This window comes from Talpa occidentalis, unplaced genomic scaffold (genome assembly GCF_014898055.3).
Source record: "Talpa occidentalis isolate TD23 unplaced genomic scaffold, MPIMG_talOcc4v2.1 talOcc4.15, whole genome shotgun sequence".
In the NCBI taxonomy this organism is placed as follows: Eukaryota; Metazoa; Chordata; class Mammalia; order Eulipotyphla; family Talpidae; genus Talpa; species Talpa occidentalis.
The window spans coordinates 29744368-29771280 of record NW_023601543.1 but is presented as its reverse complement, the minus strand read 5'-3'; the positions used below and the strand labels follow the sequence as shown (position 1 = coordinate 29771280).

The 26913-nt window shown below is 45.2% G+C and overlaps 1 protein-coding gene and 1 pseudogene across 1 annotated transcript; both read left to right on the top strand.

Moving 5' to 3' along the window:
* Positions 1 to 35: 35 nt before the first annotated feature.
* Positions 36 to 3268, top strand: LOC129145912 (nucleosome assembly protein 1-like 1-A). Its single transcript, XM_054695931.1, has 2 exons — positions 36 to 2224; positions 3083 to 3268. The coding sequence occupies exon 1, from the start codon at positions 303 to 305 to the stop codon at positions 2214 to 2216; it is 1914 nt and encodes a 637-aa protein (XP_054551906.1). The 5' UTR covers positions 36 to 302; the 3' UTR covers positions 2217 to 2224; positions 3083 to 3268.
* Positions 3269 to 11507: 8239 nt separating this feature from the next.
* LOC119245561 (CTD small phosphatase-like protein 2) lies at positions 11508 to 17706 on the top strand (annotated as a pseudogene).
* Positions 17707 to 26913: the final 9207 nt, after the last annotated feature.

The following is a 26913-nucleotide window of genomic DNA, read 5'->3' as shown; positions in this document are numbered from 1 at the left end:
GTTTGTTGACCTTATGACGCATTGGATGCCTTCATGGCAGCCATCTTAGGAGCAGCCCTTTTGGGCTGCGCTCCTCCTTACCCCCAGCCCTTCCTGTAGTGAGGCAGCCACAGGGCCTTCAGAAGGCACATTGTGCCCTCTGCGGCCTCTTTCTCTGCCACTCGCACCACCTTCTGGCAGGAACTGCTGCCAATAGTCTCCCCTCAGCGGCACTATCGTTCAGTTGCCAGCCTCACCGCAGTTATTGCTATCGCCCCATCACTTCTCTCATTTTGCAGCGTGGATGGTGTGTCTCTCCTGCCATGTCTACTACGGAGAAGCAAGACCCATTCCTACGTGCTCGAGATAGAGCCGGTGGCAGGGCAGGCCACAACTCCAAGCCCCTCTGTTTCCGTATATCACTTTCGGAAAGGTCAGATGGAGGTGCCGGGGACCTGGCCCTTCCGGCTTCCCAGGAAGTCTCCGGAGCGCTTTGGGAGCCCGAGGGTTGGCAGGAGGCTGGGCAGCCCACTGTAAAAGGTAACTGTGGCGTACAGTTCGTGGAAGGGGAAGAGGAGGTGGAAGAGGACCAGGATGAGAATGATGATGAGGATTGGGGCAATTATGAGGATGAGGAGGAGAGTGAAGACTATGAGTGGGAGGAAGAGGAGGATGAGTTGGATGATGTGGAGGATGAGGAGGAAGATATGGAGCTAGATAAAGAGGAGGATGAAAAGGACAGAGATGATAACATGGAAGAAGAGGAAAGTGGGGACAGTGAGGAGGAAGAGGAAGATGAGGAGGAAGAAGTGTCTAATATCCGTGAAGTCCCCATGGTGCAGTTTCGGTCGGTATTTTGGGGTCTTATCCATTCCCTTCTATACCGTGCCCGTTATAATGACCATGACCTGGCCCAGCCCCGTAGAAGCCGCAAGGTGGGCAGGCGCCGCTCTCGGCTGCCCTTGGACCCTGAAGAGAGCTCCGTATGCCGGGAGCCAGACAATCTGGGAGAGGGACCAGTGCCCCGGGAACGGGAGGACCCGGAAAAGAAGGCCGATGTCTGGGAGGGCGAGGATCCAGCAGAGGGCACCTCCTGGATGCTGCAGGAACCCGCAGAGGGGACCATATACCAGAAGGCAGAGGCAGAAGTAGCAGTGGCCCATGGCCAAAAGTGCAAACCTCTGGTTGGTTCCTCTGAGTCATGGGAGGCTGGAGCCTGTGCATCTGATGGGGTCGGGACCTCAGCCTATGGCAAGTGGCTGCCAAGTCCTCTCACTCTTGCAGCCCCTGATGATAGATCCTGCTCAAAGGCAGGACATACTCAACACTTGCCCTCAGTGGTTAAGAGAAGGGTGCATGCTCTCAAAAGGCTTCAGGCACAATGTGCAAAAGTTGAAGCCCAATTCTATAAAGACCTTTATGATCTTGAGAAAAGGTATGCTGCCTTCTACCAACCTCTCTTTTATAAAAGATCTGAAATCATTAATGCAATTTATGAGCCCACAGAAGATGAATGTCAGTGGGAAGCTGGTGTTCAGGAAGGAGCATGGGGTGAAAAGGAAATAGACACTGAAGGAAAAGAGGGAACACCTGGTATACCTCACTTTTGGTTGAAGGCTTTTAAAAATGTGAAGATTCTTGCCAGGATGATCAGAAAAAAAGATGAATTGGTACTGGAGTACTTGAAAGATGTGAAAATTAAATTTCCAAGGGTTCGGGAGCCAATGAGCTTCACCGTAGAATTTGTCTTTAAGGCAAATGAATACTTTTTCAATGAAGTTTTGACAAAAACATACCGGATGACGTCAGACCCAGATGATTCTGATCCCTTCTTATCCGAAGGGCCTAAAATAATCAACAGCACAGGGTGCATGATTTACTGGAAAGAAGGAAAAGATATCACAATGAAGTCTATCAAACTACAGAAATATGAGAGCCATGGAATTGTATCAACTATTAAGCAGGTGCCCAGAAAGTCTTTCTTCACCTATTTCTATTCTTCTGGTACTCCTGAGAGTAGAGGACTGGATGTTGCCACTGATTATAAGTTGGGCTATTTTTTCCGTGAAGTTCTGGTCCCCAAATCTGTATTATTCTACATTAAAGAAGCACATGAACATAAATGTGAAAAATCTGATGATGAGGCCCAAGAAGCTAGAGGCAAAGAAGAGAAAAAAGAAGGGATCAGAAATGACGAACCAGAAAAAGGTCTGGACCCAGAAAAAAGCAGTTTCTGAGAATCCAGGTATCTCTTTATAACTTTGTGTATTGCCCAACCATTTCTGACATACATCAGTTATGTTTTTTAATTTTCTCAATAAACAGAAAGTTCTACAAATCAGTTTAACATTGTATGTTAGTATAGGATGCAACATATTCTGAAATGCACTTCAGTCACAGATACAGGTTATTTGAGCTATAGCTCTAAGACTTCTACAGGTCAGAATTTTATCAGACCTGGTAGCAGAGACAAGAATTGTTACCAGAACAAAGAGTTAAAGCAACATGAACAGGTCTTCATCATTTAGCTACAGAAATATGGTCTATTACACTAACAAGGAGAGGATTCATTTGAGAATAAAATGAGAATTTTGATTTGGACCACATTTAATGATTGATACCTAACTATTCATTCAGTTGTAAGTTTTTGTATATCATGTGACAATCAAAAGCAATGAAATTTAGTCATAGATTGTTTCTCACCAAGTTGATAAGGCCATCTATATCTTATCTATTCTTTCTTTCTGTTTCTCTTTCTCCTTTTATAAATATGCAAAGTTGGACCTGGGAGGTTAAGAGTGTGGTTTATGGTACAGCACAGGATAATGGAAAGAAATATATAATACCAAAATGGACTCTTAAAATAAGATTTTTAGTGTTTGACAGGTGTGAGAAAATTGGTGTGGTCAGAGAATTGAAGACATCAGATTATATAATAGTACCTTGGTGCTTATGGGTGGGGGTTAAAAGGGTCTAGGCTTCAAGAGCAAAAAATAGTTTCTCCTATTATGGCAGACATAGGATTGACTAATCATTGATTTAGAAAGTCACTGGTATATGTTAATGATGTTCAATTATTAATTGCCTCTTATTGCATTTACAGTTGGAAGACATAGAAAATCGTGGATGAAAGAAAGAATTCAAGATTTTCTGTTCATGGGAATTTTATCAACAGTGCTTTTGTTTTGAAGTTCATCAGCCAAAAAGTGACATCCACTAATATCTGAGTTTTTATGTCTTTCAGATATATCCGACATCATTTTTTTCTGGTTAAAAATAAAAGTTTGTTTGAAACAAATAAGTTGCAGATTTTTTAGATAAGTAATACTGATTCAAATTTATCTTTGTATTTCTTCCTTTTTTGTTTTGACCCACCTTACTACCACTGAAATGGTAGCTTTAAGTTCTTTAATTGCATCCTCTAATTAGTTAAATTAGCAAATTATAAATAATTTATGTAATTAATGCTCCTGCATTTTTTTTTTTAATTTAGTGGATGAATTAGCTTACCATGAGACTAAAATGCTGTTGGGCCAAATATTATTTGCACAAGTTGGGAACTTGTTAGAAATGCAAATTAGATACCTGATGGGGAGATCCTGATGTTACTTCAATTAAAATAATGAATTGAAAAGAAATGCAAATCAGTAGGTCTCACTCCAAACCTATAGAATTAGAAATTCTAATACCAAGCTGGCAGTCATAATTTTACAATTCCTCCAGGAGATTCTTAATCTCAAACTTTGAGAACCACTCATTTAGAGCAATAGGGGAAATTTTGAGCCTATTTATGGTAGTACTAGCATTTATACAGTGACTTGACACTATTTCAAGTAAATGGCATACGGCAATAAGGACTGGACTGGGGAAGAAAATTCTCAAGGGCCTGGGACACAGAGAAAAAGCTAAACAGGCGAAGATTGGGTGGTGGCAGTGTAAAAAATAGATAAGAGAACAAACTCATTCCAGAAGGATACAAACACTGACATCATTTGTCGCCATGTATAAGAAGCTTAAAGACATGAAAAATGATCAGTGATTATGGAGATTATACACACACATATATATGCATATACACTAGAGCTATGCATGCACATGAAGTATGTAGTATGTGGATAATCACAAAAGAACAATAAAGAGCTTATTTTGCATAAACTAGAGAAGGAGAATAGAGAATTCAAGTGGTGAGGGCCCATTTTTCTGTGTATATCCTAACCACAGAAATTACCACAAAGTGGGTGGCTGAAAACAACAAATTTATACCCTGACAGTTCTAAAGGCTGATCATGGTAGTTCTGGAGTTTTAATTGCGTAAGTCTGAATTCAGATTGATGAGACAGCCATCAGCCCTCCAAAGGTGTAGGGGGGATTCCTCCTTGCCTTTCCAGATTCTAGTGTTTACTGGACTTCCTTGTCTCGTAGCACCGTAACTCCAATCTTTATTCCTACTGTGGCCTTCCCATGGGGACAGGAGCCCAATTTGTAAGGCCAGTGGAATATATCCACACTCAAACGTCCTAGCCCCTCCATATCATCCTTGAGATACCCAGGATGCCTGACCCTTTTGTTCAAATGTCCCCAGACCTATTTCCAACACCAGTCCATTCTTTATTGGGTCTGAACTTTGAAGACATAACTGCACTGCTGGTGTAAGTACTTCCAGGTGGCTATGGGTTGGCTGTACATGAGAAATGGATGATGAGTGAGTTGGGGTGTCCACAAATACACAGAAGAGTCATCAAAGGAGGGGGATGGAAAAAAGGGTGGGAAGAGAAGGGGTCTGGCAAGTGTCTGCGGCCTGCTGCGATGTCACATCTTGGGCAGTAGTGACAGTTCTTCCCACACCGAAGGCACAAAAGGCAGAGAAGTCTAGGAATTCTAAACTCAACCCTGACTTTTCAGCTCATTATACAGGCATATTGGCTGTGCAAGCAGATTTAACATATTTTAACAGTTTATTAGTTGATTTAAACTTACCAAATAATTTGGAGGCATGTAGGCCTCTAATTAAAGCTTGCCCTGAACCTTGCAAATTTTACAAATGTTATGAATGGATTGTCTTTTTGCCCCATGAATTTTCAGACTCCCTTTCTGGTATTTTGTGCTGCTTCAAGTCAACCATATGGCAGTTTCAAAGGAACCAGACAGGCTCCTGGTTATACATTTGTCCCACACCCACTTTCCTAATTGTGGTCTTTTTCATGTGGGTCTTCCCTTACAATACAGAGAAGGATTACAAATACTTAAAACATAGAGCTCAAGAAATGGGCCCTGCCCATTCCTAACACATGGAGTACATGGGTCCTCTGCTTTCATTCTGTGGCTCTTGCTGGCAAGCTGAAATATATTCCATCTATGAAGTAACATTCATGTCAGTGATGGGTTCTGGCAACATAATGGTAGTTCTTGAATCCAAGATCCATAAGTGGGAACTGACACCCAGATAATGGTACGATGTTCACGGTGAAGATCTGACTGGATACTAATCAACATGGCATTCAATGCCCTTTTTCATGCTACTGGGTTTTTTTAATTAATTTTTTACATCATTGTTAATTTTTGGACAGTATTTGATTTTCTCCCCTCATGTGTAGTCCCCGTAGTTCTCCCGCCACCACAACACCCGCTATCCATCACCACAGTCCCTTGTGCTATTCCCGCTCCTGTTTTGACCCCTCTCCCGCCTCCTCCCCTATTGTAAGCCTCAGCACTATGGTCAACTGCCAGGATTTGTAAGAGGTGGAATGGTATTTTAAAGAATTGACTAGTAAAGTTTGTTAGAAGTTCTACTCTTGTCATGATAGCATGAGCAGCTCTATGAATCTGCTTCCCACTGAAATTGGTGTAAATAATCTTTTATAATGCCGCCTATTTATCTGGAAATGGTCCTACGATACACAGCAAATGAAAGAACATTTATTCCAGAAAACCTACTAAAACTTAGTAAGGACAGTGAGAGTTTATGGTGTTTAAACCAAGACCTAGAACTTTCCTCTCCCCTCTTATGCCAGCAAGGACAGAAACTCCACTCCAGACTGGTGCAACCAAGGAAACTGTGTTCCTTCTTTACCTTCTAGAAAGGGCAGACATCAAGCATTTCTTATGCTACCTCCAACTACCTTTGCTGAGGCTAAGTTCCAGACAAGATGGGATCCCATCTCCCGTGCAGTCCCTTCTTGTAAGACCACAGCACTGCTGAAAATACTGGGACCCCAATTTAGTAAGAAGTCCACATGAGGAGAAGCACAGCAAGACTTCCAACTACTTCTCCTGCTCCACCAAATACTTGACTTTTAAGACAAAAGCATCACTTATTGAAAAGTTCACTATAATCCCCATTCCCAGCTCCAGATCCACAGCTTAGAGATCTTTCCCAGGGGACGAAGCAGGCCATAAAACAGAGGCACCGCATCTTTCCCCAAAGGAAGCAAACCAATTTGCAACAGAATATGAAGAAGTTGAAGCCTATGGCTTTCAAAATAATGAATTTTGTGGTTAAAAGCAATTAAGAGGAAATTGGTAGAATCATTAGGAATGAAAGCTAAACTGTGGTAAAACTAATTTACCAGCAAGAGCCAGGGAAGAGGAAAGCCTAGAAAGAGCCCTCCTGGGGTCAGAACAAATCTGAAGCCTGACCTCAAAACTATCCCATCAAAGGAGCCCAAATGTAATTGGACCAGTCTGTTGAGCAATTTATACCCTAGCCCGTAATTAGTAAAGATTAACAGCTGAGTGTGGTCAAGGACAGAGACGCTCAAAGGGAGCCCTGCATAAAACATCCCAGGGCAAGTGTGGGCATGCCCAAGCCTGTGCTGGTGTAGGGTAAGGTACAAGGTATCAGGCTTTTCTGCCCTTCTGCCATCAGGATAGATGAGGGAGCCCTGTGATCCTGGGTGCATGCCTGATGGCGGGCACCTGAAGTGGGTCCACCTGAGCTAAGAGACTGATTTATAAGGGTGGTGCAGCAGAGTGCGGGGTGGTGGTAGTGCGGTGTCGAGGATGGAGGAGTGGCGTGTACAGAGGAGTGTTGGAGTGACTACAAACCATGGCGAAGAACATGTGGCTGCTAGAACCGTTCATAAACCTGCTCAGAATGGGTTGGTTGCTTTACAACTGGCGTAGACGGCAGGACGGTTCGAGGCAGGACAGCTCTACGCAGACGAAACCCTTTGAAATCTGGAGAGGGATCCCCGGATGGCCGGCCACGAGCAGATGGTACCCGGTGGCCGATCTCCTCACCCAGTGGGCACCTCCCCAGGAATGGCCAGAGGTAGATGGATCCCCGGGGCAGTTGGAACAGGCCCTGTATGAAATAGAAGAAACCCTGAGTGGATGCAGTGCCCGCGAGGCGGCAGGAGCCGTGGGATGGGTGTTTCTCACGGCTCTGCGAGAGTCCAGGCGGAAAGAGCAATCTAGGATCCAGCAAGTACTGGATGAGATGCGAGAAGAGATACGAGAAGAGATGCGGATACAGCAACAACATTTGAGGATTCTGGAGGAAGAAGTTCGGAGAAACCGACCCACCCCTCCCGAGATGCCAGACTCCGTCTCAGGAAGGAGAGGGAGGCTGGCCCTTTGCGCGAATCACAGCCGGGGGTGGCAAACCAGCCTGCGACTCCAGAGATGCCTGACCCCTGCTCAGGAGAGGAGGAGAGGGAGGCTGAACCTTTGCCTGAGTCCCAACCGGCAGTGGTAAACCAACCCGCCACCCCGGAGATGCCGGACTCCTCTGGAGAGGAGGAGGAGGCTGGGCCCATGCTCCGGGCCCGCCTGGTGGTGACTCAGAAAATGAAGCGGCAGCGACCCATGGCCCCAGGGGGTCAGGCAGCGGGACCACCACAGATGACGGAATTTACTACCTACCGACCTTACACCCAGGCGGAACTGGTGGACTTGGGCAAACAGTTCCGCCAGAAACCAGGGGAACCCTTGGCAGCCTGGCTGCTACGTTTATGGGACCTGGGGGTGGATGGGATTATTTGCACGGCTCAAGAGATGGAGAGACTGGCCTCCGTGACTTCACACCCATCCTTGCGACAGAGGCTGCAGAACAGCCGGCGGTATGGCCAGGGCGACCACACCCTCCTGGAGTGGATAATGGCTGCCATACGGACAGTATGGGCTGATGCGGGAGATGTGCCGGAGACAGTAAGCGGATGGCAGACGTACGCCGAGCTGGTGCAGGTACTTCGGGAATTGGGGATGCGGCAGGCCATGTTTAATGTGAATACGCATGGTCCTGACGACGAGCGTTTCACAGCAGGAATGAGAGACTTGGTATTAAAGAATGCCCCCTCATCCACATTTGGATCCCTCATGGCAGTACTAGCACCCTATGTGGGATGTCAGATACATGACGTCACCACAATGATAGCCAGCTTGGGAGAAGTTGAGAGCCGGCGCTCTCAGAAAGGAATACGGGTAGTTTCAGAAAGGTCAAAAGGAATGCCAAGGAGGGCAAGGAGGCCTCTTGGCATCACAGAACCTATAAAAGTCACCCGTAAACAAATGTGGATGGATTTAATAAGAGCAGGGGTAGATGGCACTAAAATAGATGCGCAGCCCAATGCATATTTATTGGAATTATGGCAGCAGCTGCGAGAAGACCAGAGGTTCACACCCATGAGAAGGACTGCTGCTCAAGGGGAGCCTGGAAGCCCCAGGCCTCAGGCGCGCGCCCTGCGGCTGGAAGACCACTTGCTGCCAGCCCCGTCCTCGGGTGATGGCCTGATATCCTTTGAATAGGGTGAGGGCCAAGGAACCCATCCACAGGGGATGGGCGGGGACCGGAGGCCACATGTGGAGCTTGCCATCCACTGGTCCCCGACTAACGTACAAAGGGTTTTAGCGCTAGTAGACACAGGAGCAGAATGTACTCTGCTCTATGGAAATCCGGAAAGATTTCATGGGTCTACTTGTTATATTGATGGCTATGGAGGCCAGAGTGTCAAGGTGACAGCAGTAAAACTATCTCTGGGGATTGGGCGATTACCCCCTAAAGAGTATAAAGTGTATGTATCGCCCATCCCGGAGTACATCCTGGGGGTGGATGTACTACGTGGCTTATGGCTAGAAACCACAGTCGGAGAGTTTCGCCTTAGAGTGCGAGTGGTAAAGGCAGACGCTAAGCATCTGCCCCTACAACTGCCAGTCCCTAGGCGAGTGACTAATACCAAGCAATATCGGTTGCCCGGAGGCTACAAAAAAATTACAGGCACAATATCAGAGCTGGAGAAAGTGGGCATTGTGCGTACTGCCCACAGCCCCTACAATTCGCCAGTGTGGCCAGTGAAGAAGCCCGATGGCTCTTGGCGCATAACAGTAGATTATCGTGAATTGAATAAGGTAGTTCCCCCCTTGCATGCTGCAGTGCCTTCAGTGGCAGATTTGATGGATCGTCTGAGCCACGAGCTGGGAATGTACCATTTTGTAGCCGATCTGGCAAATGCTTTTTTTTCGATAGATATAGCCCCAGGAAGTCAAGACCAGTTCGCCTTCACCTGGGAAGGCCGGCAGTGGACATTCACTGTGCTGCCACAGGGTTACCTGCACAGCCCGACTCTGTGTCATGGGCTGGTGGCAGCAGATTTGGCCTGGTGGGAAAGGCCATCTTCAGTGCGTTTATACCATTATATTGATGATATTTTATTGACAAGTGACTCTCTTACAGATCTGGAAAAGGTAGTACCTCTCTTATTAACACACCTGAAAACATGCGGCTGGGCAATCAACGAAAGCAAACTGCAGGGGCCTGGACTGTCAGTTAAGTTCCTGGGAGTTGTTTGGTCGGGTAAGACAAAGGTTATCCCTGAAGCTGTGATAGATAAAGTTCAAGCTTACCCCACTCCAACCACAGTGAAGCAGCTGCAAGCCTTTCTGGGTCTGCTGGGTTACTGGAGGGCATTTATACCTCACATGGCCCAGCTCTTACGACCCCTGTATATGTTAATACGTAAGGGAGCCAGGTGGGATTGGTCAGCTGAGGCAGACACAGCATTTGCCACGGCCAAACGAACTATAAAAACTGCTCAGGCCTTGCAGGTTTTTGACCCAGCCCGACCCTGTGAGCTCGATGTACATGTTACTCAGGAAGGGTTCAGGTGGGGACTCTGGCAGAAATCAGAGAGGCTACGACAGCCTATTGGGTTCTGGTCCCAACTCTGGAAGGGGGCTGAGGTTAGGTATTCTTTAATTGAGAAACAGTTAGCTGCGGTATATGCAGCCTTACTAGCCACAGAAAGTATAACTGCCACAGCCCCTGTCTCAGTGAGAACCACTTACCCAATAGCTGGATGGGTACGGGACTGGACAACAAAGCCCCATAGTGGCACTGCTCAAACGCCCACTTTGGCGAAGTGGGGGGCATACTTAGAACAGCGCTGCACCCTGTCAACTAGCCCCTTAAGGGTGGAGTTGCAGGAGGTTCTTGGTCCTGTGACATATACTAGTATGGAACCAAATTCAGAAGCCTGTATAGAAGCCGAACCTGAAGCTAGTCCCTACAAGGAGGGTCGAGCACCGATTCCAGCAGAGGCCTGGTATACAGATGGCTCCAGCCGGGGCCAGCCAGCCTCTTGGACAGCGGTGGCTGTACACCCAGAAACAGACACTATCTGGTTCGAAACCGGGACGGGACAGAGCAGCCAATGGGCTGAACTGCGAGCAGTATGGATGGTGGTGGCCCATGAGCCTTCCCCTCTAGTAATCTGTACTGACAGTTGGGCTGTGTACAGGGGTCTGACACTGTGGATTTCCACATGGAATCTAAATGACTGGACAGTTATGCATCGGCCATTGTGGGGCCAGGCCCTATGGAAAGATCTATGGGATCTGGGGCATCAGAAGCAGGTGACTGTTTATCATGTCACAGGACATGCCCCATTAGCCTCACCAGGCAACGATGAGGCGGATACCCTAGCCCGGGTTCGATGGCTTGAAACTGCTCCAGGGCGGGATGTTGCGCAGTGGCTACACAGACGCTTGCTCCACGCAGGGCAGAAGACAATGTGGGCCACTGTGCGTGCCTGGGGTCTACCTGTAACTTTAAAAGAAATCCAGACTGTATGTGAAACATGTGTAGTATGTTCTAGAACTTACCCCCGGAGACCTTTTGCATCTACAGGCCAGGTGTTGCGGGGGCAGGTACCCCTGACACGCTGGCAGATTGACATCATTGGACCACTACCTCGCTCCGATGGACAACAATATGCTGTCACCTGTGTGGACACTGCTACCGGGTTATTGGCAGCTTACCCTGCTCCACATGCGGACCAAAAGGCAGTTTTGGCAGCACTGGCACACCTATGTGCTGCATATGGACGTCCGCTGGTAGTGGAGAGCGATCAAGGGACTCATTTTACAGGAGCCCGGGTGCAGCAGTGGGCCAAGAACATGGGTGTTGAATGGAAGTTTCACACTCCCTATAATCCCAAAGCTGCAGGGATTATAGAGAGGTATAATGGCCTGCTGAAGCAAGGACTAAGAGCCACTGCCCCCACTCAGACGCTGGCAGGGTGGAGCCGACGTCTATGGGAGGTATTGCAGACATTGAATGAGAGGAGCAGGAGAGGCGGCCTGGCTCCAGTGGAGGCATTGCTACATCGTGCCACTGCTCCCATCCAATTACAAATAAAGACGTCAGACGTCTTATTAAAACCGGGACTTGGACAGCAGGGCAACATCCTATTGCCAGCCCCAACTGGAGTGGACCCAGGGCAGACTGTGGACTGGGAATGGCCCTGGACAGTGAAGGCTCCCCACATGCAGTGGGTGGCTCTGATAGCCCCTTGGGGTCGTGGCCTGGAGGCCGATTTACAGATAAAACCATGGGTGAGTGCGCAGTGGCCGCCACGGGTGCGTGTTACCCACCCTGGAGTGGCAGATCAGCGGGCAATCCTCAAGGGGACATTTGTAATAACTCTATGGCCCATTATGAGCTCTCCACTCCTGCTGCATGTAGAACCCACTGATGCCTCTTCACTGGCAAAGCGAGTGTGGTATTCACGCCCTGGAAGGCCACTGATGCCAGCGACAATACTGTCTTCGGATGCCAAATTGGCATGTATATTGCCCGATGGGAGGGATCTCCCATTGCTGGTACTGGTAACTTCTCTGTCTTTCTGCCCCTAGGAAAATTAAGTTTAGTCATTTTGTGATGTATTTGCTTTTGTGGTCCATGGCTGCACTGTTTATGTTTGCTTAAAAAATTGTATATATGTGGACTATATGGCAGAAAACCCTGAGGGGGTGGACTGTAGGGTAAGGTACAAGGTATCAGGCTTTTCTGCCCTTCCGCCATCAGGATAGATGAGGGAGCCCTGTGATCCTGGGTGCATGCCTGATGGCGGGCACCTGAAGTGGGTCCACCTGAGCTAAGAGACTGATTTATAAGGGTGGTGCAGCAGAGTGCGGGGTGGTGGTAGTGCGGTGTTAACGGTGGAGGAGTGGCGTGTACAGAGGAGTGTTGGAGTGACTACAAACCATGGCGAAGAACATGTGGCTGCTAGAACCGTTCATAAACCTGCTCAGAATGGGTTGGTTGCTTTACAGCTGGGTTCCCTGAGGAGGGACATCAGAAGTTTTATGCTCTCTGGGAGGGGGAACAGATTTCACTAAATTCATCCAACCAGTCATTAAACAAGTAGAAAACAGCAAATAACAATAATAACCACCAGAAGGGGGCTCAGTACAGAGTTGCTACATTATCTAAAATGTGCAGTTTCCCACACACAAAAATATGAAACAAGCGAAAAAAACAGGAAAGTCTTGCCCTAATTTTGATGGACTACTATTTACGTTGTGGGTGAAAAAAGAATCGTCTGCCTTAAATAATACAGGATGGCCAAATGTTCAAGTCCCAACACCAGACAGATGAAATAAAGCAACATAAAATACACAAATATAAGGCACTTGAGGGCACGGTAGACCGTGCAGGGCCACAGGAGGCTTGCAGTTGGGAACAGAGTGAATTAATAGGGCCTAAGGGACACAGGAGGCAGACTTGGTTGTTGTTTTTTTAAAGATTTATTTTATTTATGCATACAAGAGCTGGGGTGTGGGCCAGAGGTGTGGGGGTGGTGAGAGGATTCACCAGAGGCAGAGTAGGGAGCAGAACAGGCAGATCTACTGAAATACACTGCTGAGGGGAGCAGCAGGCAAGACAGGAGAGGTCTGCTGCGCCATGTGGGTAGCTCCCTGGCGAGGGAATCCAACTCAAGCTGCAGTGGCTGTGGAGAACCTCAGAGTGCTGAGACTTAACCACTTGCACCAGCAGGGAGGCCCCAGGAGGCAGACTTTGTAGTGTGTAGCGTCAGGAAGGGCCAGAGCAGGATATCTATGACCCGAGCAGACAGGTGAAGGAGGAGTCCTGGAGCCTTCGGTGGCTTTTCCAGGCCTTTATAGGATTTACCAGGTACACGACAGGCAAGGTTGCGGGGGGGGGGGGGGGCGGGGGGGCCGGGAGGCTGGCAGGCCTTCCGTGCCGGCAAGTCTTCACTATATCTGGGCTCTCCAGCCTTCTCTCGTGGCCTCTGCTGGTCCTCTTTCACTCTCTGTTCCGCTCTCTCTGCTCTGCTGGTGTCCCCGTGATGCCGCCCTTATAAGCCCACTCTCAGCCCAGGTGAATCCCATCTACACATGCCCACACCCCACTCCAGGTGGCTGCCATCAGGCATGCATTCAGGACCTCAGGGATCCATCATCCATCCTAATGGTGGGAGGGCAGAAAAGCCTGATACTTTCTAACTTACCCTACCTAGTGTCAAGAAGCTGAGCTGCTCCCTGGTTCCTATGAAGAGATGCTGACTGGTTTGTTTGAATAAGTTTGTACTCAGGCAAGAAAGTGAAACCACTGTGTTGAGAACAGGGTGGAGTGTAGACGGTCTGGTTCGTGTGGGAAATGAGTGGACAGGCTTTCCCACTGGCTGTGGGGCATGTGGGCAAGCGCCCAGGCCCTTGTAGCTAGGCTTTTGAGAATATTCAAGGCTCAAGAAAGGGAGGCGGGCCTCCCCTGGTGGCGCAGTGGTTGAGCGCTGGGCTGCGAAGCTTCCCGCAGGCTCTGCAGCGCCGGTTCGATCCCTGGCCACCGGCTAGGGTCCCACATGGTGCGCAGACCTCTCCTGCCGCCCACTGCTCACCTCAGCAGTGTATTTCAGTCGATCTGCCTGTTCTTTGTTTTGTTATAAAGATTTATTTATGCATCCAAGAACTGAGGTATAGAGGTGCGGAGGTGAGAGGATTCACCAGAGACAGAGTGGGGAACAGAACAGGCGGATTGACTGAAATACACTGCTGAGGGGAGCAGGGGGCGAGACAGGAGAGGTCTGCTGCTCCATACGGGCAGCTCCCCAGCTGGGTGGGGATCAAACTCATGCTGCAGAGGCTGTGGACAGCTTCACAATGCTGTGTTTAACCCCTTGAGCCACCAGGGAGGCCCCAGATCTGCCTGTTCTGCTCCCCCCTCTCTCTGGTGAATTCTCTCACTGCCCCCCACGGCCCTGCACCTCTGGCTTACACTCCAGTTCTTGTATGCATAAATAAATCTTTAAAAAAAAAAAAAAGAAACCGCAGGAATTTCTATGTGAGCCACTGCCTGTGCAGGTCAGTAGGTGAGAAATGGCAGCTGGCTGAGGAACTGCTTCTGTTGCTGTCATAGGCTAAGCAGGAAAGAGAGCACACACTGAGTGTAAGGACTATTTCCAGAGCTTGAGGATACTTTTGTTATCACAGATTTACACAGGGCACCAATAAAGAATGAGGTTGAGAACACAGAAGGAGTCTTAGCAATCAAATCCAATAGAAATTATGTGGTGTCTGAGCAAAGAGGAAATATTCAGTTTGCTGATAACTTGTCTTCAGGAGGAGAAAATTCACCAAGAATGAAACTGGCTTGTTTGAAAATCTAAAAATAAGTGAAATCTGAAACCTATTCAACAATCAAGAGACTGAGGAGATAGGAATATTTTTTAAAATGACTCCCACTAAAGAGATTTACAAGAGCAGGAGAAACATTTAAGAAATAAATATCTTGAAAGTTGGTAGCTATTAAACGACAAATCAACGTGTAAAACAAAATGGAAATTTAGACGATAATTTTCTGGCAGACACCCAAGCACTGTTTTGTTGGGGACCATATTTTCTCCTGTTTAACTTTTTTCACCAGTAAAATACACACACACATACACACACACTGTAAGGGCGGGAGAAATACAGTGCAGGTTTTCTGATCCAGCAGACCGGGTAAAGGAGTCCTAGAGAGCCCTTGGTTGTTTTGCAGGCTTTTTATTTAGATTTACCAGGCATATGGCAGGCAGGGGTGCTGGGGGGCCGGGAGGCTGGCAGACCTCCCAGCCCCCAGCAAATCCTCACTCTACCCGGGCTCTCCAGGCTTCTCTCGGCTTCTCTGCTCCTTGGCTTCTGCTGGCGTCCCCGTGACGCTGCCCTTATAACCTCAGTCTCTCAGCCCAGGTGTACCCACTTCAGGTGCCTGCCATCAGGCATGCATTCAAGACCACAAGGTTCTCCCCCTCCCCCTCTCCTTCCCTACAGAAACTGTAGAGAAAGTAAAACACCTTGCTATGGAACAGGTGGATGAGGTCAATACCTACAAATCTATTGAATCAACTCATGATTCAGCAGTTTATTCTAAAACAAAGCCATTCAGTACTACTCAGCAATTAAAAAAGATAAACTCATGCCCTTTGCAGCAACACGGATGGAGCTGAAAGGGATCATGCTCAGCAAAATAATTCAGAAGGAAAAAGATAGCTATCAGATGGTTTCACTTACATTTTGAATATAGAGAAACTGAAAAAGGGGTCAGGATAAAGTCAAAATTTGCAAGCTGACCATTGATTTGAGGCACAAGCAGCGGATGGGGAGGGAAAGGGTCGAAACAGGGGAGGGAAGAGCACAAGGGACTATGGTGATGGATCATGGGCGCTGTGGTGGTGGGAGGATTCAGGGAATATACCTGTGTAAAGGCAGGAATAGACATGGTGCGGTTTTCTGATCCCATGCAGACCGGGTAAAGGAGGAGTCAGAGTCCTCAGTGGGTTTTTGCAGGTCTTTTATTGGGGTTCACCAGGCATATGGCAGGCAGGGGTGCTGGCTGGGGGGCTGGGAGGCTGGCAGCCTCCTACAACCTGAGAAATCAAATACTGTCCAAAAATTAACAATGATGTAAGAAAATAAATTTAATTATAAAAAAAATAGTATTTGTAGGGTAAGGAAAAAATGTCAGGCTTTTCTGCCCTCCCGCCATCAGGATAGATGATGGATCCTTGTCCTGAATGCATGCCTGATGGCGGGCACCTGGAGTAGGGTGTGGGCAGAGGTAGATGGGATTCGCCTGGGCTAAGACTGCTTTTAAGAGTGGCGTCATGGGGACGCCAGCAGAAACCGAGAACGAACAGAAGCTGAGAGAGAAGCAGAGAAGGCCGGAGAGCCCAGACAGAGTGAAGACTTGCTGGGGGCTGAGAGGCTTGTCAGCCTCCCGGCCCCCCAGCACCCCTGCCTGCCGTGTACCGGGTAAATCCCAATAAAAAACCTGCAAAAGCCACTGAGGACTCTGACTCCTCCTTTACCCGGTCTGCTGGATCCTAGAAAACCTGCACTGTGTCCATTCCTGCCCTAACAGTATTATAAAAACAAAATGGTATTCACAAATTTAAAAATGAAAAACAAAGCCACTCAAGTGAGGCGAAAGGCCAACAACTGTTTAGAGGAAGTGGCAAGACTGTTGATTGGGAGAGTCCACCCTTCAAGCACCAGCAACTCTAGACAGCGGTTATTTATCAGCTTATGCAGATACCACCTATGACTAAGGTTGGAAAATATGTGAGCCCTGTTATTTCATCAAGCATATTCTATAGCAGACAGAAGAGCAGCTAAGTAGGAAATCTGTTCTTCCATTAAAAACAAGAAGCACACAAGATTTCTGATTCTTTTTAGAACTGGATAAAACCCTAGTATACTGTAATCAAAATGAGCTAGAAGATACAGAACTTACTTTTCCAATATATCATTTATCAGATTTATGTGTGATTAAGACTATACTTCAAGGTGGGCCTCCCGGGTGGCGCAGCGGGTTGAGCGCAGTACTGTGAAGCTGTCCGCAGCCTCTGCAGCGCAAGTTTGATTCCCAGCATGTCAGGGAGATTCCCACATGGCACGGCAGACCCCTCCTGTCTCGCCCACTGCTCCCCTCAGCAGTGTTTTCAGTCCGTCTGCCTGTTCTGCTCCCTGCTCTGACTCTGGTGAATTCTCTCACCCTCCCACACCTCTGGTCTGTACCCCAGTTCTTATATAAATAAATAAATCTTTAAAAAAAAGATTATACTTCAAGGAATTCTTGAAATGAATTTCTCAGGTGTGTAAGATCCTTTTTTCTTACTACTGCTAAACTGATCTATATAGATAAGGACTGAACATATTAGATACTAAAAGGCAACCCATTCCTGTGAACATTATGTTTATGTACAAGGAAACTATATGGAAGACTTAAATATCCTTGGAAGATATATTGCAAAAACTAAACTAGTAATTGACAACTTACCACAAACTTCCGCATATCAGCTTTTTGATAGAATCCCTATAGAACGCCAGTTTATAGATAAAAATGTCAACTAATTCCTAAAATTGATTCCATTTCTGGAGAAACTTGTAGAATTGAACAAATATGTTCACATCAGAAGATTTTACTTAAATGACTTGCTGGTCCCAGATTAGATATGAAGACATGTCTAATCACTGAAGGGAGAGGAAATGAGGGCCCTTTTGGACTAAAAAGAACAGTCATTACTATTGAAATATTGCATTTTACATTCCATCTTGCTCTTCTTTGGTGCCCAATAATAATCAATAGTTACAGAAAGAGACTTTATCTCAGATTACATGTGCATAATAAGTTGGCTAAAAAGAAGAGATTTTAGAACCAGTGCAAAACTAGTGAAATTTTTTTTATTAAATTATTTTCTTACATTGTTGCTCATTTTTGTACAGTATTTGATTTCTCACCTCAGATGTCATCCCCGTAGTTCCACCAGCACCATAGCACCCCTGAACCATCACCACCATCCTTTGTGCTCTTCCCTCCCTTGTTTCGACCTGTCTCCCCCTCCCTCCCCTGCTGTGTGTCTCTGATTTTGGTCAGATTGCAAGTTTTGTCTTCCCCCGTCCCGCCAAGAAATTTTTTATACGCAGGACATTTCTGTTTATAAAGAATCCTGTGATGATTTTTTCCCAATCAGTGGGGTGTCTCCCTGTTTTGGTTAATGTCTCTTTGGCTGTGCAGAAGCTTTTCAGTTTAATGTAATCCCAGGTGTTTATCTTTGCCTTCACAATCACTGCTTTGGGTGATGAGTCTTTAAAGATGTTATTGCGATGTATGTCTTGTAGTGTTTTACCTATATTTTCTTCTATATATTTTATGGTTTCAGGTCTTATGTCCAGTTCGCTTATCCATTTTGAGTTGATTTTTGTGTACAGTGAGAGTTAGTGGTCTAGTTTCATTTTTTTTTTTTTTTTGCATGTGGAGGTCCAGTTTTCCCAGCACCATTTATTGAACTGTCTGGAGGTTCCTCAGTCTACTAAAAATGGAGCTACCATACGACCCAGCAATTCCACTACTAGGGATCTACCCAAAGGACACAAAAACATTGATTCAAAAGAACACCTGTACCCCTATATTTATTGCAGCACTATTTACAATAAGTAAAACCTGGAAACAACTCAAATGCCCAAAAATAGATGACTGGATCAAGAAGATGTGGTCTATATACACAATGGAATATTATTCAGCAATCAAAAAAGATAAACTCATGCCATTCGCAGTAACATGGATGGAGCTGGAAGGAATTATGCTCAGTGAAATAAGCCAGAAGGAAAAAAGAAAAATATTGGATGGTTTCACTTATAACAGGAATATAGCGGAACCAAATAAGACATTAGTGTAAAAAAAAATAATAATACAAAACACAACAAAGCAAAAATGGACAGTTATAAACCAGAGACATCCTGCAGGGGAGGAGGAGGGAGAGGGATCAGAGGGAGGGAGGGAGGAGCACAGGGGCACTGAGGTGATGGTGCACGGGTGCCTTGGGGAAGGAAATTCTATGGGGACTACACCTGAGTGGGTGAGGGGAAACAAATATTGTTTTAAAAAAGAAAAAAGAAGAAGAAAAGTAATAAAAATTAAAAAAAAAAAAAAGAATCCTGTGATGTGTGAAACTAGTAGTTTGACCAGCAGGCACACAGGATTTTATGATTAAAAAAAAATGATGAAAATGGACCTGTCGTTTTTTCTCTGTTTGGTGTTTTAAATGGGGTTGAAGCCACTTTTCTGTTACTGTAAGTTTCTCTTCTCAACAGAAGTTGCCAGTAGAAGTTGTTTTGTTTTTCCTATTAAGGACTACAACCTTTTCACATTTTTGAATTATATTAGTTAGAAGTTTCATTATGCATTCCTTTCAGTTGGAACGCTTCAGAATATCTTGAAAATAGTTTAGTTTTTAGTTTTTTATCATACATTTGAATGCCTTTTTCCAACACTACCTGCATATTGCATATGTTTAAAATAATCTCTACTTTCAGTCCATGTAAATTTCATTTAGAAAGATCATACATTTCTATTTTGATTCTGTAATATTCCACTATAGATGAAATCTTTTCAAAGATCAAAAGACTAAAAAGATAATATACAAATGACTAACACTCAAGTGATTTACAACACTGTGTTGTCATATTTTCTAAATAGTAATATCTTGCAATGGCACACAGATTTAACAGACAATGGTGTAACCCAGATTTTACTGTGCTCACAAAGCTTTCTTTTTTCTTTCTTTTTTTCTCTTTTGTTTTTTGATATTGGAGACAGGTTTAATGTGGACATTCAAGGCCTGGGCCGAGTGAAGGTTTCCCAGAGTTTGTAAAAAGTCAAGGTGGGTGGATTGCAGGCCCATACCTGGTCCCAAGAGAAGATGCCGGATGGTAGAAGCCGACCCAGGCAAGTCAAGAATGGTGGCCCAGGCAAGCGGACTCAGGCCCCTGAGATGGTATCTAAGCCAGGTGGTAAGTGCCCAGACTACAGTCTGACCCAGAGAGGCACGGTTGTGGTTGGGGGCCAGTCTATGGACTGGCATTGCTGGCAGCCTCCCCTAGCTGCTGCTGGAATTCAAAGGGAGCTGCCTTGACTAAAGCAGCTCCTGGAGTGCAGCATGGAGCGGGTAGTACTCCTCAGGTGGTCCCACAGGAGCTGATCTGGTCCAACAGGAGAGTGATGGTAACATATCCTGCTTCTCCAAAGCCCTCCTTCTTACCTTCTGCACCCACTTCCGCCGAATGCCCAAGTCCCTGTTGGGTCCCTATGTATTGTGCTAAGGTGCCACAAGGGCCTGGTGACTGTGGAACATATGTAACACAGTGGCCATAACTCCGAAAGCCGTTTCTGGCAGAAGGGGAAGGCCATGGATCTGTCCTCACGAAAACAGGGTTTGCTCCCTGTTAGCCTTGATTTGGTTGCTGCTGTGTAGTTTACCTCAGGAACGACGTATTTAGCACTAAGACAGCATTTTTAGTCCGTTTGAATTGGATGGCAGTACTTCTGTTATGCTCTTGGTTATAATTGATTGAACTTGCACGCTGACCATAGATCTGAGGCATAAAACAGGGGAGAGGGAGAGAGAGAGACGGGTCAAAACAGGAAAAGGAAGATCACAAGGGACTGTGGTGATGAGTCACAGGTGCTGTGGGGGGGGGGGGGGGAAGGGGGTGGGAACTACGGGGACTACACCTGAGAGAAGGAATCAATTACTGTCCAAAAATGAACAATGCTGTCAGAAAATAAATTTAATGAAGAAAAATTTTAATAAAAAATCAGTAAGAAAAAAATAAAACAGTTCTGGTAACAGTAGCTGTACATAATCTTGTGGCATAATGTATATGCAAACCACCAAGGCAGTTACTATGCCCTCATAGTGGTTTTCTGTGCTCTATGAAAGTAGCCTTCAGGGCCTGATTCCCCAATTAAACTACCATATTGGATTGACATTTTTATAGTAGTGTGTAATATCCTTTTGGGGAGTTTTTATAATGGAAGATATAATAATATAGATGTCAGTATGCCTTGCCTCTCAAATACATTAACTTGCCACAAGCTCAGTCTGCTTTAGTGTAAAGGATGCCAAAGAATGGCATTTTTTTTTCTAAAGAGAACTTTGGTATTCTGTATGTTTGGTAAGAAAGTATAGTACTGGAAATTAAAAGTGTACAACTTATAGGACCTCCCTGGTGGTGCAAGGGGTTAAGATGCAGCGGTGAAACTGTCCGCAGCCTCTGCAGCATGAGTTCAATCCCCGACCAGCCAGGGAGCAACCCACATGGCAGGGCAGACCTCTCCTGTCTCACCTGCTGCTCCCCTCAGGAGTGTATTTCAGTCAGTCTGCCTGTTCTGTTCCCCCCTCTGTCTCTGGTGAATCCTCTCACCCCCTGCACCTCTAACCTGTACCCCTGCTCTTGTATGCATAAATAAATAAATCTTTTTTTTAAAAAGTGTGCAACTTATAATTGAGGATTATTTCAATTGTTTTAATGTATATTAATGGCTTAATAGTATAACTTATTGTACATTTTACATATTAGATGTAGCTTCATTTTCAAATGAATTCTTAAAACAAAGAAAACATTTAACTTTGCATTATTTATTCTAAAGTCGTGAAAATGGCAATTTTCAGTGTATTAGTGAAGATTTTTCATTAGGTTGATGTTATCTATATTATTTGTTGTATGTGTGATTAGCACATTTTATACTGAACTGTTTAAAACTAACCTGTTGAACAAGTGTATTTTGTGGAAGATTGTTATTAAAAATAATCATGACAGGGCCTCCCCTGGTGGCGCAGGTGGTTGAGCACTGCGCTGTGAAGCTGTCCGCAGCTTCTGCAGCGCCGGTTCGATCCCAGCCGGCCGGCGAGGATCCCCCATGGCGCAGCAGACCTCTCCTGTCTCACCCACTGCTCCCCTCAGCGGTGTATTTCGTCAGTCTGCCTGTTCTGTTCCCGACTCTGTCTCTGGTGAATCCTCTCACCCTCCCGTGCATCTGGCCTGTAACCCAGTTCTTGTATAAAATAAATAAATAAATCTTTAAAAAAAATCATGACCAATTTTATGCAAAAATAATCTAAAGCACTTGCAATTCATAAAACTGGTGTATTTCTTTTTACTTAAAGAAAGTAATTTTGCTTGTGGGAAATACTATTACTGGTTTAATTAAGAATAACTTGTATTTTAATTAAGAATAATTGAAAGTTATTTTCTTTAGGACATCAAGTAATCATTGTGTTTTCTGTCTTCTTTCTTCCTTGAAATAAAATGTGCATACAGTTACAAAGTAATTATCTGTAAGAGTGACTGTAGGAAAACCAAAGTGAGTCAATCTTTCATCGATGCCACCTTAGGCCCATGACAAACATTTGCCCGACTCTGGGAAGATAGCCAAATTCCCCCATGTGTCCTTCATCTACATTAACCAGGTCCTTCATCTACATTAATCTTCATACACAAAGCTGTTAAAATTGATAGCACAGTAGCACACGTGATGACCCTGGCATCAATGGTTTTACACAAACTCTACTCATCAGTAAATGAAATATTAAGCTTCAGTGGAGGATAAGAAGACCCCTGTTAGGGTGGGAGGTGTGGATTGTGCCTCAAACTGGTCTTGTCCACCCCATGAGGACACTATATGTAAGTTGCCATTAATAAACTTTGTGATAAATGCATGTGCCTGCTTTGTTGTTTGAACTCAAATCGCCTTATCATTTTGGAGGAACATATTCTTTCCCACAGCTGCACAATTGTGGAGACAATCAGGAGTCCAATGGGAAGCAGGCATAAATGCTGGGCTGGGCCTCCCTGGTGGAACAAGGGGTTAAGCGCAGCACTGTGAAGATATCCACAGTTCGATCCCCAGCTGGCCAGGGAGCTACACACATAGATATCTCACCTGCTGCTCCCCTCAGCAGTATATTTCAGTAGATCTGCTTGTTGTGTTCCCTGCTCTGACCCTGGTGAATCCTCTCACCCCCTCCCCACACCTCTGGCCTGTACCCCAGTTCTTGTATGCATAAATAAATCTTTAAAAAAATAGAAATGCTGGGCAAAGAGGGAGCAGAACTGAATCAGATGGGGAATCCTCAGGTGGTCTTTCACCTCAATGTAAGGAAGAGTAGCTACCTTCATAGAGGAATATGGGCCTGTGCATGAATGCAAAGATGCCCTGAAAGTGCCAGTAGGATAAAATGGCGGGAAGGAAATGAAAAAAAAAGGAAAGTGAGGTAGCTATGGTGGCTACAGCGTGGCTGCTGTTATGTGTGCTAAAAGAAGCCACAGAAGCCAAACTAGCCATGAATGCCAAGCTCTAAAATACAGGATGCTTTGGAACTGGAAAAGGGTCTGAAGAACAGCTTGTTCCAGGAATATGGATTTGATGAACAAAAGGACACAACAGCAGAAAAAAAACGTTTCAGGTGATGGCATGCAAGGTGGTTGGCATGCAGGGTTGCCCTACACCGAGAGTCAAGAATAGAGCAGTCATTCTAAGGAAAATTGGGACTCCACAACTTAGGACCCCTGAGAAAGTGATGGCTATGATGGATCATGAGTAAGTAAGGAAAGAAGATGAAAGGGAAGGATCTGTGATTCCACTGATTCAATAAAACATTTGAGGGCCTCCCCGGTGGCGCAGCAGTTGAGCGCTGGGTTGCAAGGCTGCCCACAGCCTCTGCAGAGCCGGTTTGATCCCCGGCCACCAGGTGAGGGTCCCACATGGCACGCAGACCTCTCCTGCCACCCGCTGCTCCCCTCGGCAGTGTGCTTCGTCAGTCTGCCTGCTCTGCTCTCCGCTCTGACTCTGGTGGGTTCTCTCACCCTCCCATGCTTCTGACTCTACCCAGTGCTTGTATGAATAAATAAACAAATCTTAAAAAAAAAAAAAAAACACATTTGAGCCCAGGAATGAAAGGGAAGAATTATCAGCCTGAACTAAAACTCACATAAGGGAATATATGTCTGCTGCATTGATAGAGTTAGCTAGACAATGCAGGCAGAAATAGAAAGTGTCATGTCTTGGCTCCCTCACTTGTGGAAACACAGAAGAGACACTTAATATTAAAATGAAAAGGAAATGTCTAAAATGGCTGGGGTAACTAACCACTCAGCATTATGGCAATGATTATTCACTGCAGGACAAAAACAGAATCAAGCCGAAATGACTAATCTCATTGACTGGGTTATAGCCAGGGTTAGATTAAATTGACCCAATCAGGAAGATATACCCTCTCCCCCTTTGAGATGGACTTCTATGGAGGAATAATTGCAAGATGTAATTTGAGAACAAGAATAAAATAATGTCCATGCTGAACACTCCAGAGGACCTGATGCTTAATTGCTCACTGCAGGAAGGAAAGACTGCATATTACAATCTGCTCCTGGGTCGTAGTATAGTACTTTTGTGTTGGTATTAAACCTGCTCATTGGCTGTCTTATTCATACACACTGCTGCAACATTAGTAGGCCCTATGAATGAAACTGCCTGGGCTAGACAAAGGGGTAACGAAATTGTGGCTACATTTAAATCATCCCCTTTAAGAGCGAAGGGGATAAATGTATAAAGGGACCCATCAGAGTGAGTCAGAAACAGTATATACAGCTTATATACAGCTGCATTTGTAACCCAGATGTCTCCATGTTCAGGTCTGTTTATCTGATGCCTTGGCAGAGATCTTCCTCGGGTACCTCTGTTGGCATTTCCTTTGCAGTGTGTGGAGAGGGAAAAAACTTAGAAGACACTTTTTCTCCATTCTGAATTACTACTCATTGCATTCTTAGCCCTTCCACCTCACCTATTCCTCAAGGAACTAATACAACTCAACAAAAAGAAAACAAATAACCCAATCAGAAAAATGGGTAGAATAGCTAAATTGGCACTTCTCCAAAGAAGACATACAGAGCCAAAAGACATATGAAAAAAGACTCATCATCATTTATCATAAGGGAAATCAAAACCACAATGAGATACCACCTCAACCTGTGAGTATAGCCCGCATCAAAAAGAGCAGAAACAGAAGTGGTTAAGGCATAGAGAAAAAGGAGCCCTCTTTCTGCTGTTAGGAATGTAGACTGGCCTAGTCCCTATGAAAAGCAGTACAGAGGTTTCTCAAAATATTAAAAATGGATCCACCATGTAATCAAGCAATTCTATTCCTAGATATCTACTTGAAGAATGCAAAAACAGTAATTCAAAGGGATATATATTCTCGGATGTTCATGGTAGCACTCTTTACTTTAACTAAACTATGGAAACAATGTAAGTGCCCCAGAACAGATGAGTGAATCAAGAAGATGTGTTATATACCCACAATGAAATACTACCAGAAGGGGGTGATCTTATATCTCTAAATGATATACAAGTCGTAGACCAATGTCACTTCAATAAAAAACATGTTTAAAAAAAGAAATAAATAGTATAGTACCCTTTGAGATTACTTTGCCCAGCAGCCCTCAGAAACCTTAGAAACTTAATCACATTCCTCCAATGGTAATCTCACTAAAGTTAATAAAGGGTGTGTGGTACACTGTCGGGTGGGTCATTAAACCCCCTCCTCCAGCATGCCCTACAGAAGCAGTTGCCAGGATAACAGAATGCAAACTGCAGTGATAACAACAGCTGCAACTTTTAGGTTGCTGCCCCCTCCAGGGAAGCCTGGACTCCGCTTGCACAGACCTACCCTTTATGCCCCAAGGAGTCCCAGTCAGGGAACAGCTGCTCACCCCAGCCAGTTGCTACTTCCACTCTCGGCTCCTTCACCCTCTCCCCCTCCAGAAAACTTGTGGGGAATCAAATTATTAGACATGCACTCATTTATTATAAAGGATACAACTCAGTAATAATGAAGTGAACAATATGCATAAGATAAGGTACAGGTACATTGCATGGCGCTTCCTGGTAACAATCCCAACGCTTTTATGTATTCACCAATCCAAAAGGTTCCTATAGTCTGTCTTTTAGGAGGCTTACATGGAGATTTCCTCATGTCGGTGATTTATCAAACCATTGCCATTGATGACTGAGTTCAATCTCCAGTTCCTCTCCCCTGCCTAGAGATTAGAGTATGAAGCTGAAGGTTCCACCCCTCTCATCATGGATTTAGCTCTCTGAGGACCAGCACTAGTAGTAAAACTATTTAAGCTAAGCTATGGAAACAACCCAAATGCCCAAAAAGAGATGAGGATGTGAGGATGTGAAGATGTGGTATATATAAACAATGCAATACTACTCAGTGATCAAAAAAGATAAACTCATGCTATTTGCGGCAACGTCGATGGAGCTGGAAGGGATTATGCTAAGCAAAATAAGTCAGAAGGAAAAAGATAACTATCAGATGGTTTCACTTATAGAAGGACTATAGGGACAGTGAACAAAGGGTAAAAAAAAAAAGACAAAACTTGCGGCAAGCTACAGATCTGAGGCATACAGCAGGGGAGGAAGAGGGGTGAACACAGGGGAAGGCAGGGCACAAGGGACTGTGATGATGGTTCACGGGTGTTATGGTGGTGGGTGAACTATGGGGATGACACCTGAGGGGAGAAATCAAATATTGTCCAAAACTATGTAAGAAAATAAAAAAGTTTAATCAAAAAATAATAAAAATGTAAATCAGATCCAAAAAAAAAAAAAAGAAAGTGAAGCTATTTAGTGTCAGGCCAAGAGTCGCCTCATTGGCATAAAACTTGTGGTTGAAATGAATTTGTTATAAATAACAAAAGAAGTGTCTTTCATTGCTGTCACTCAGTAAATTCCAAGGATTTTGAGAGCTCTGTGCCAGGAACTGAGGACAAATGCCAAATATTTATTTTCCATTATACCACACTTGTGCAACC

Excerpts from the sequence above, each read along its gene's own strand:
- LOC129145912 (XM_054695931.1), top strand. The coding sequence starts at position 303 with ATGTCTACTACGGAGAAGCAAGACCCATTCCTACGTGCTCGAGATAGA.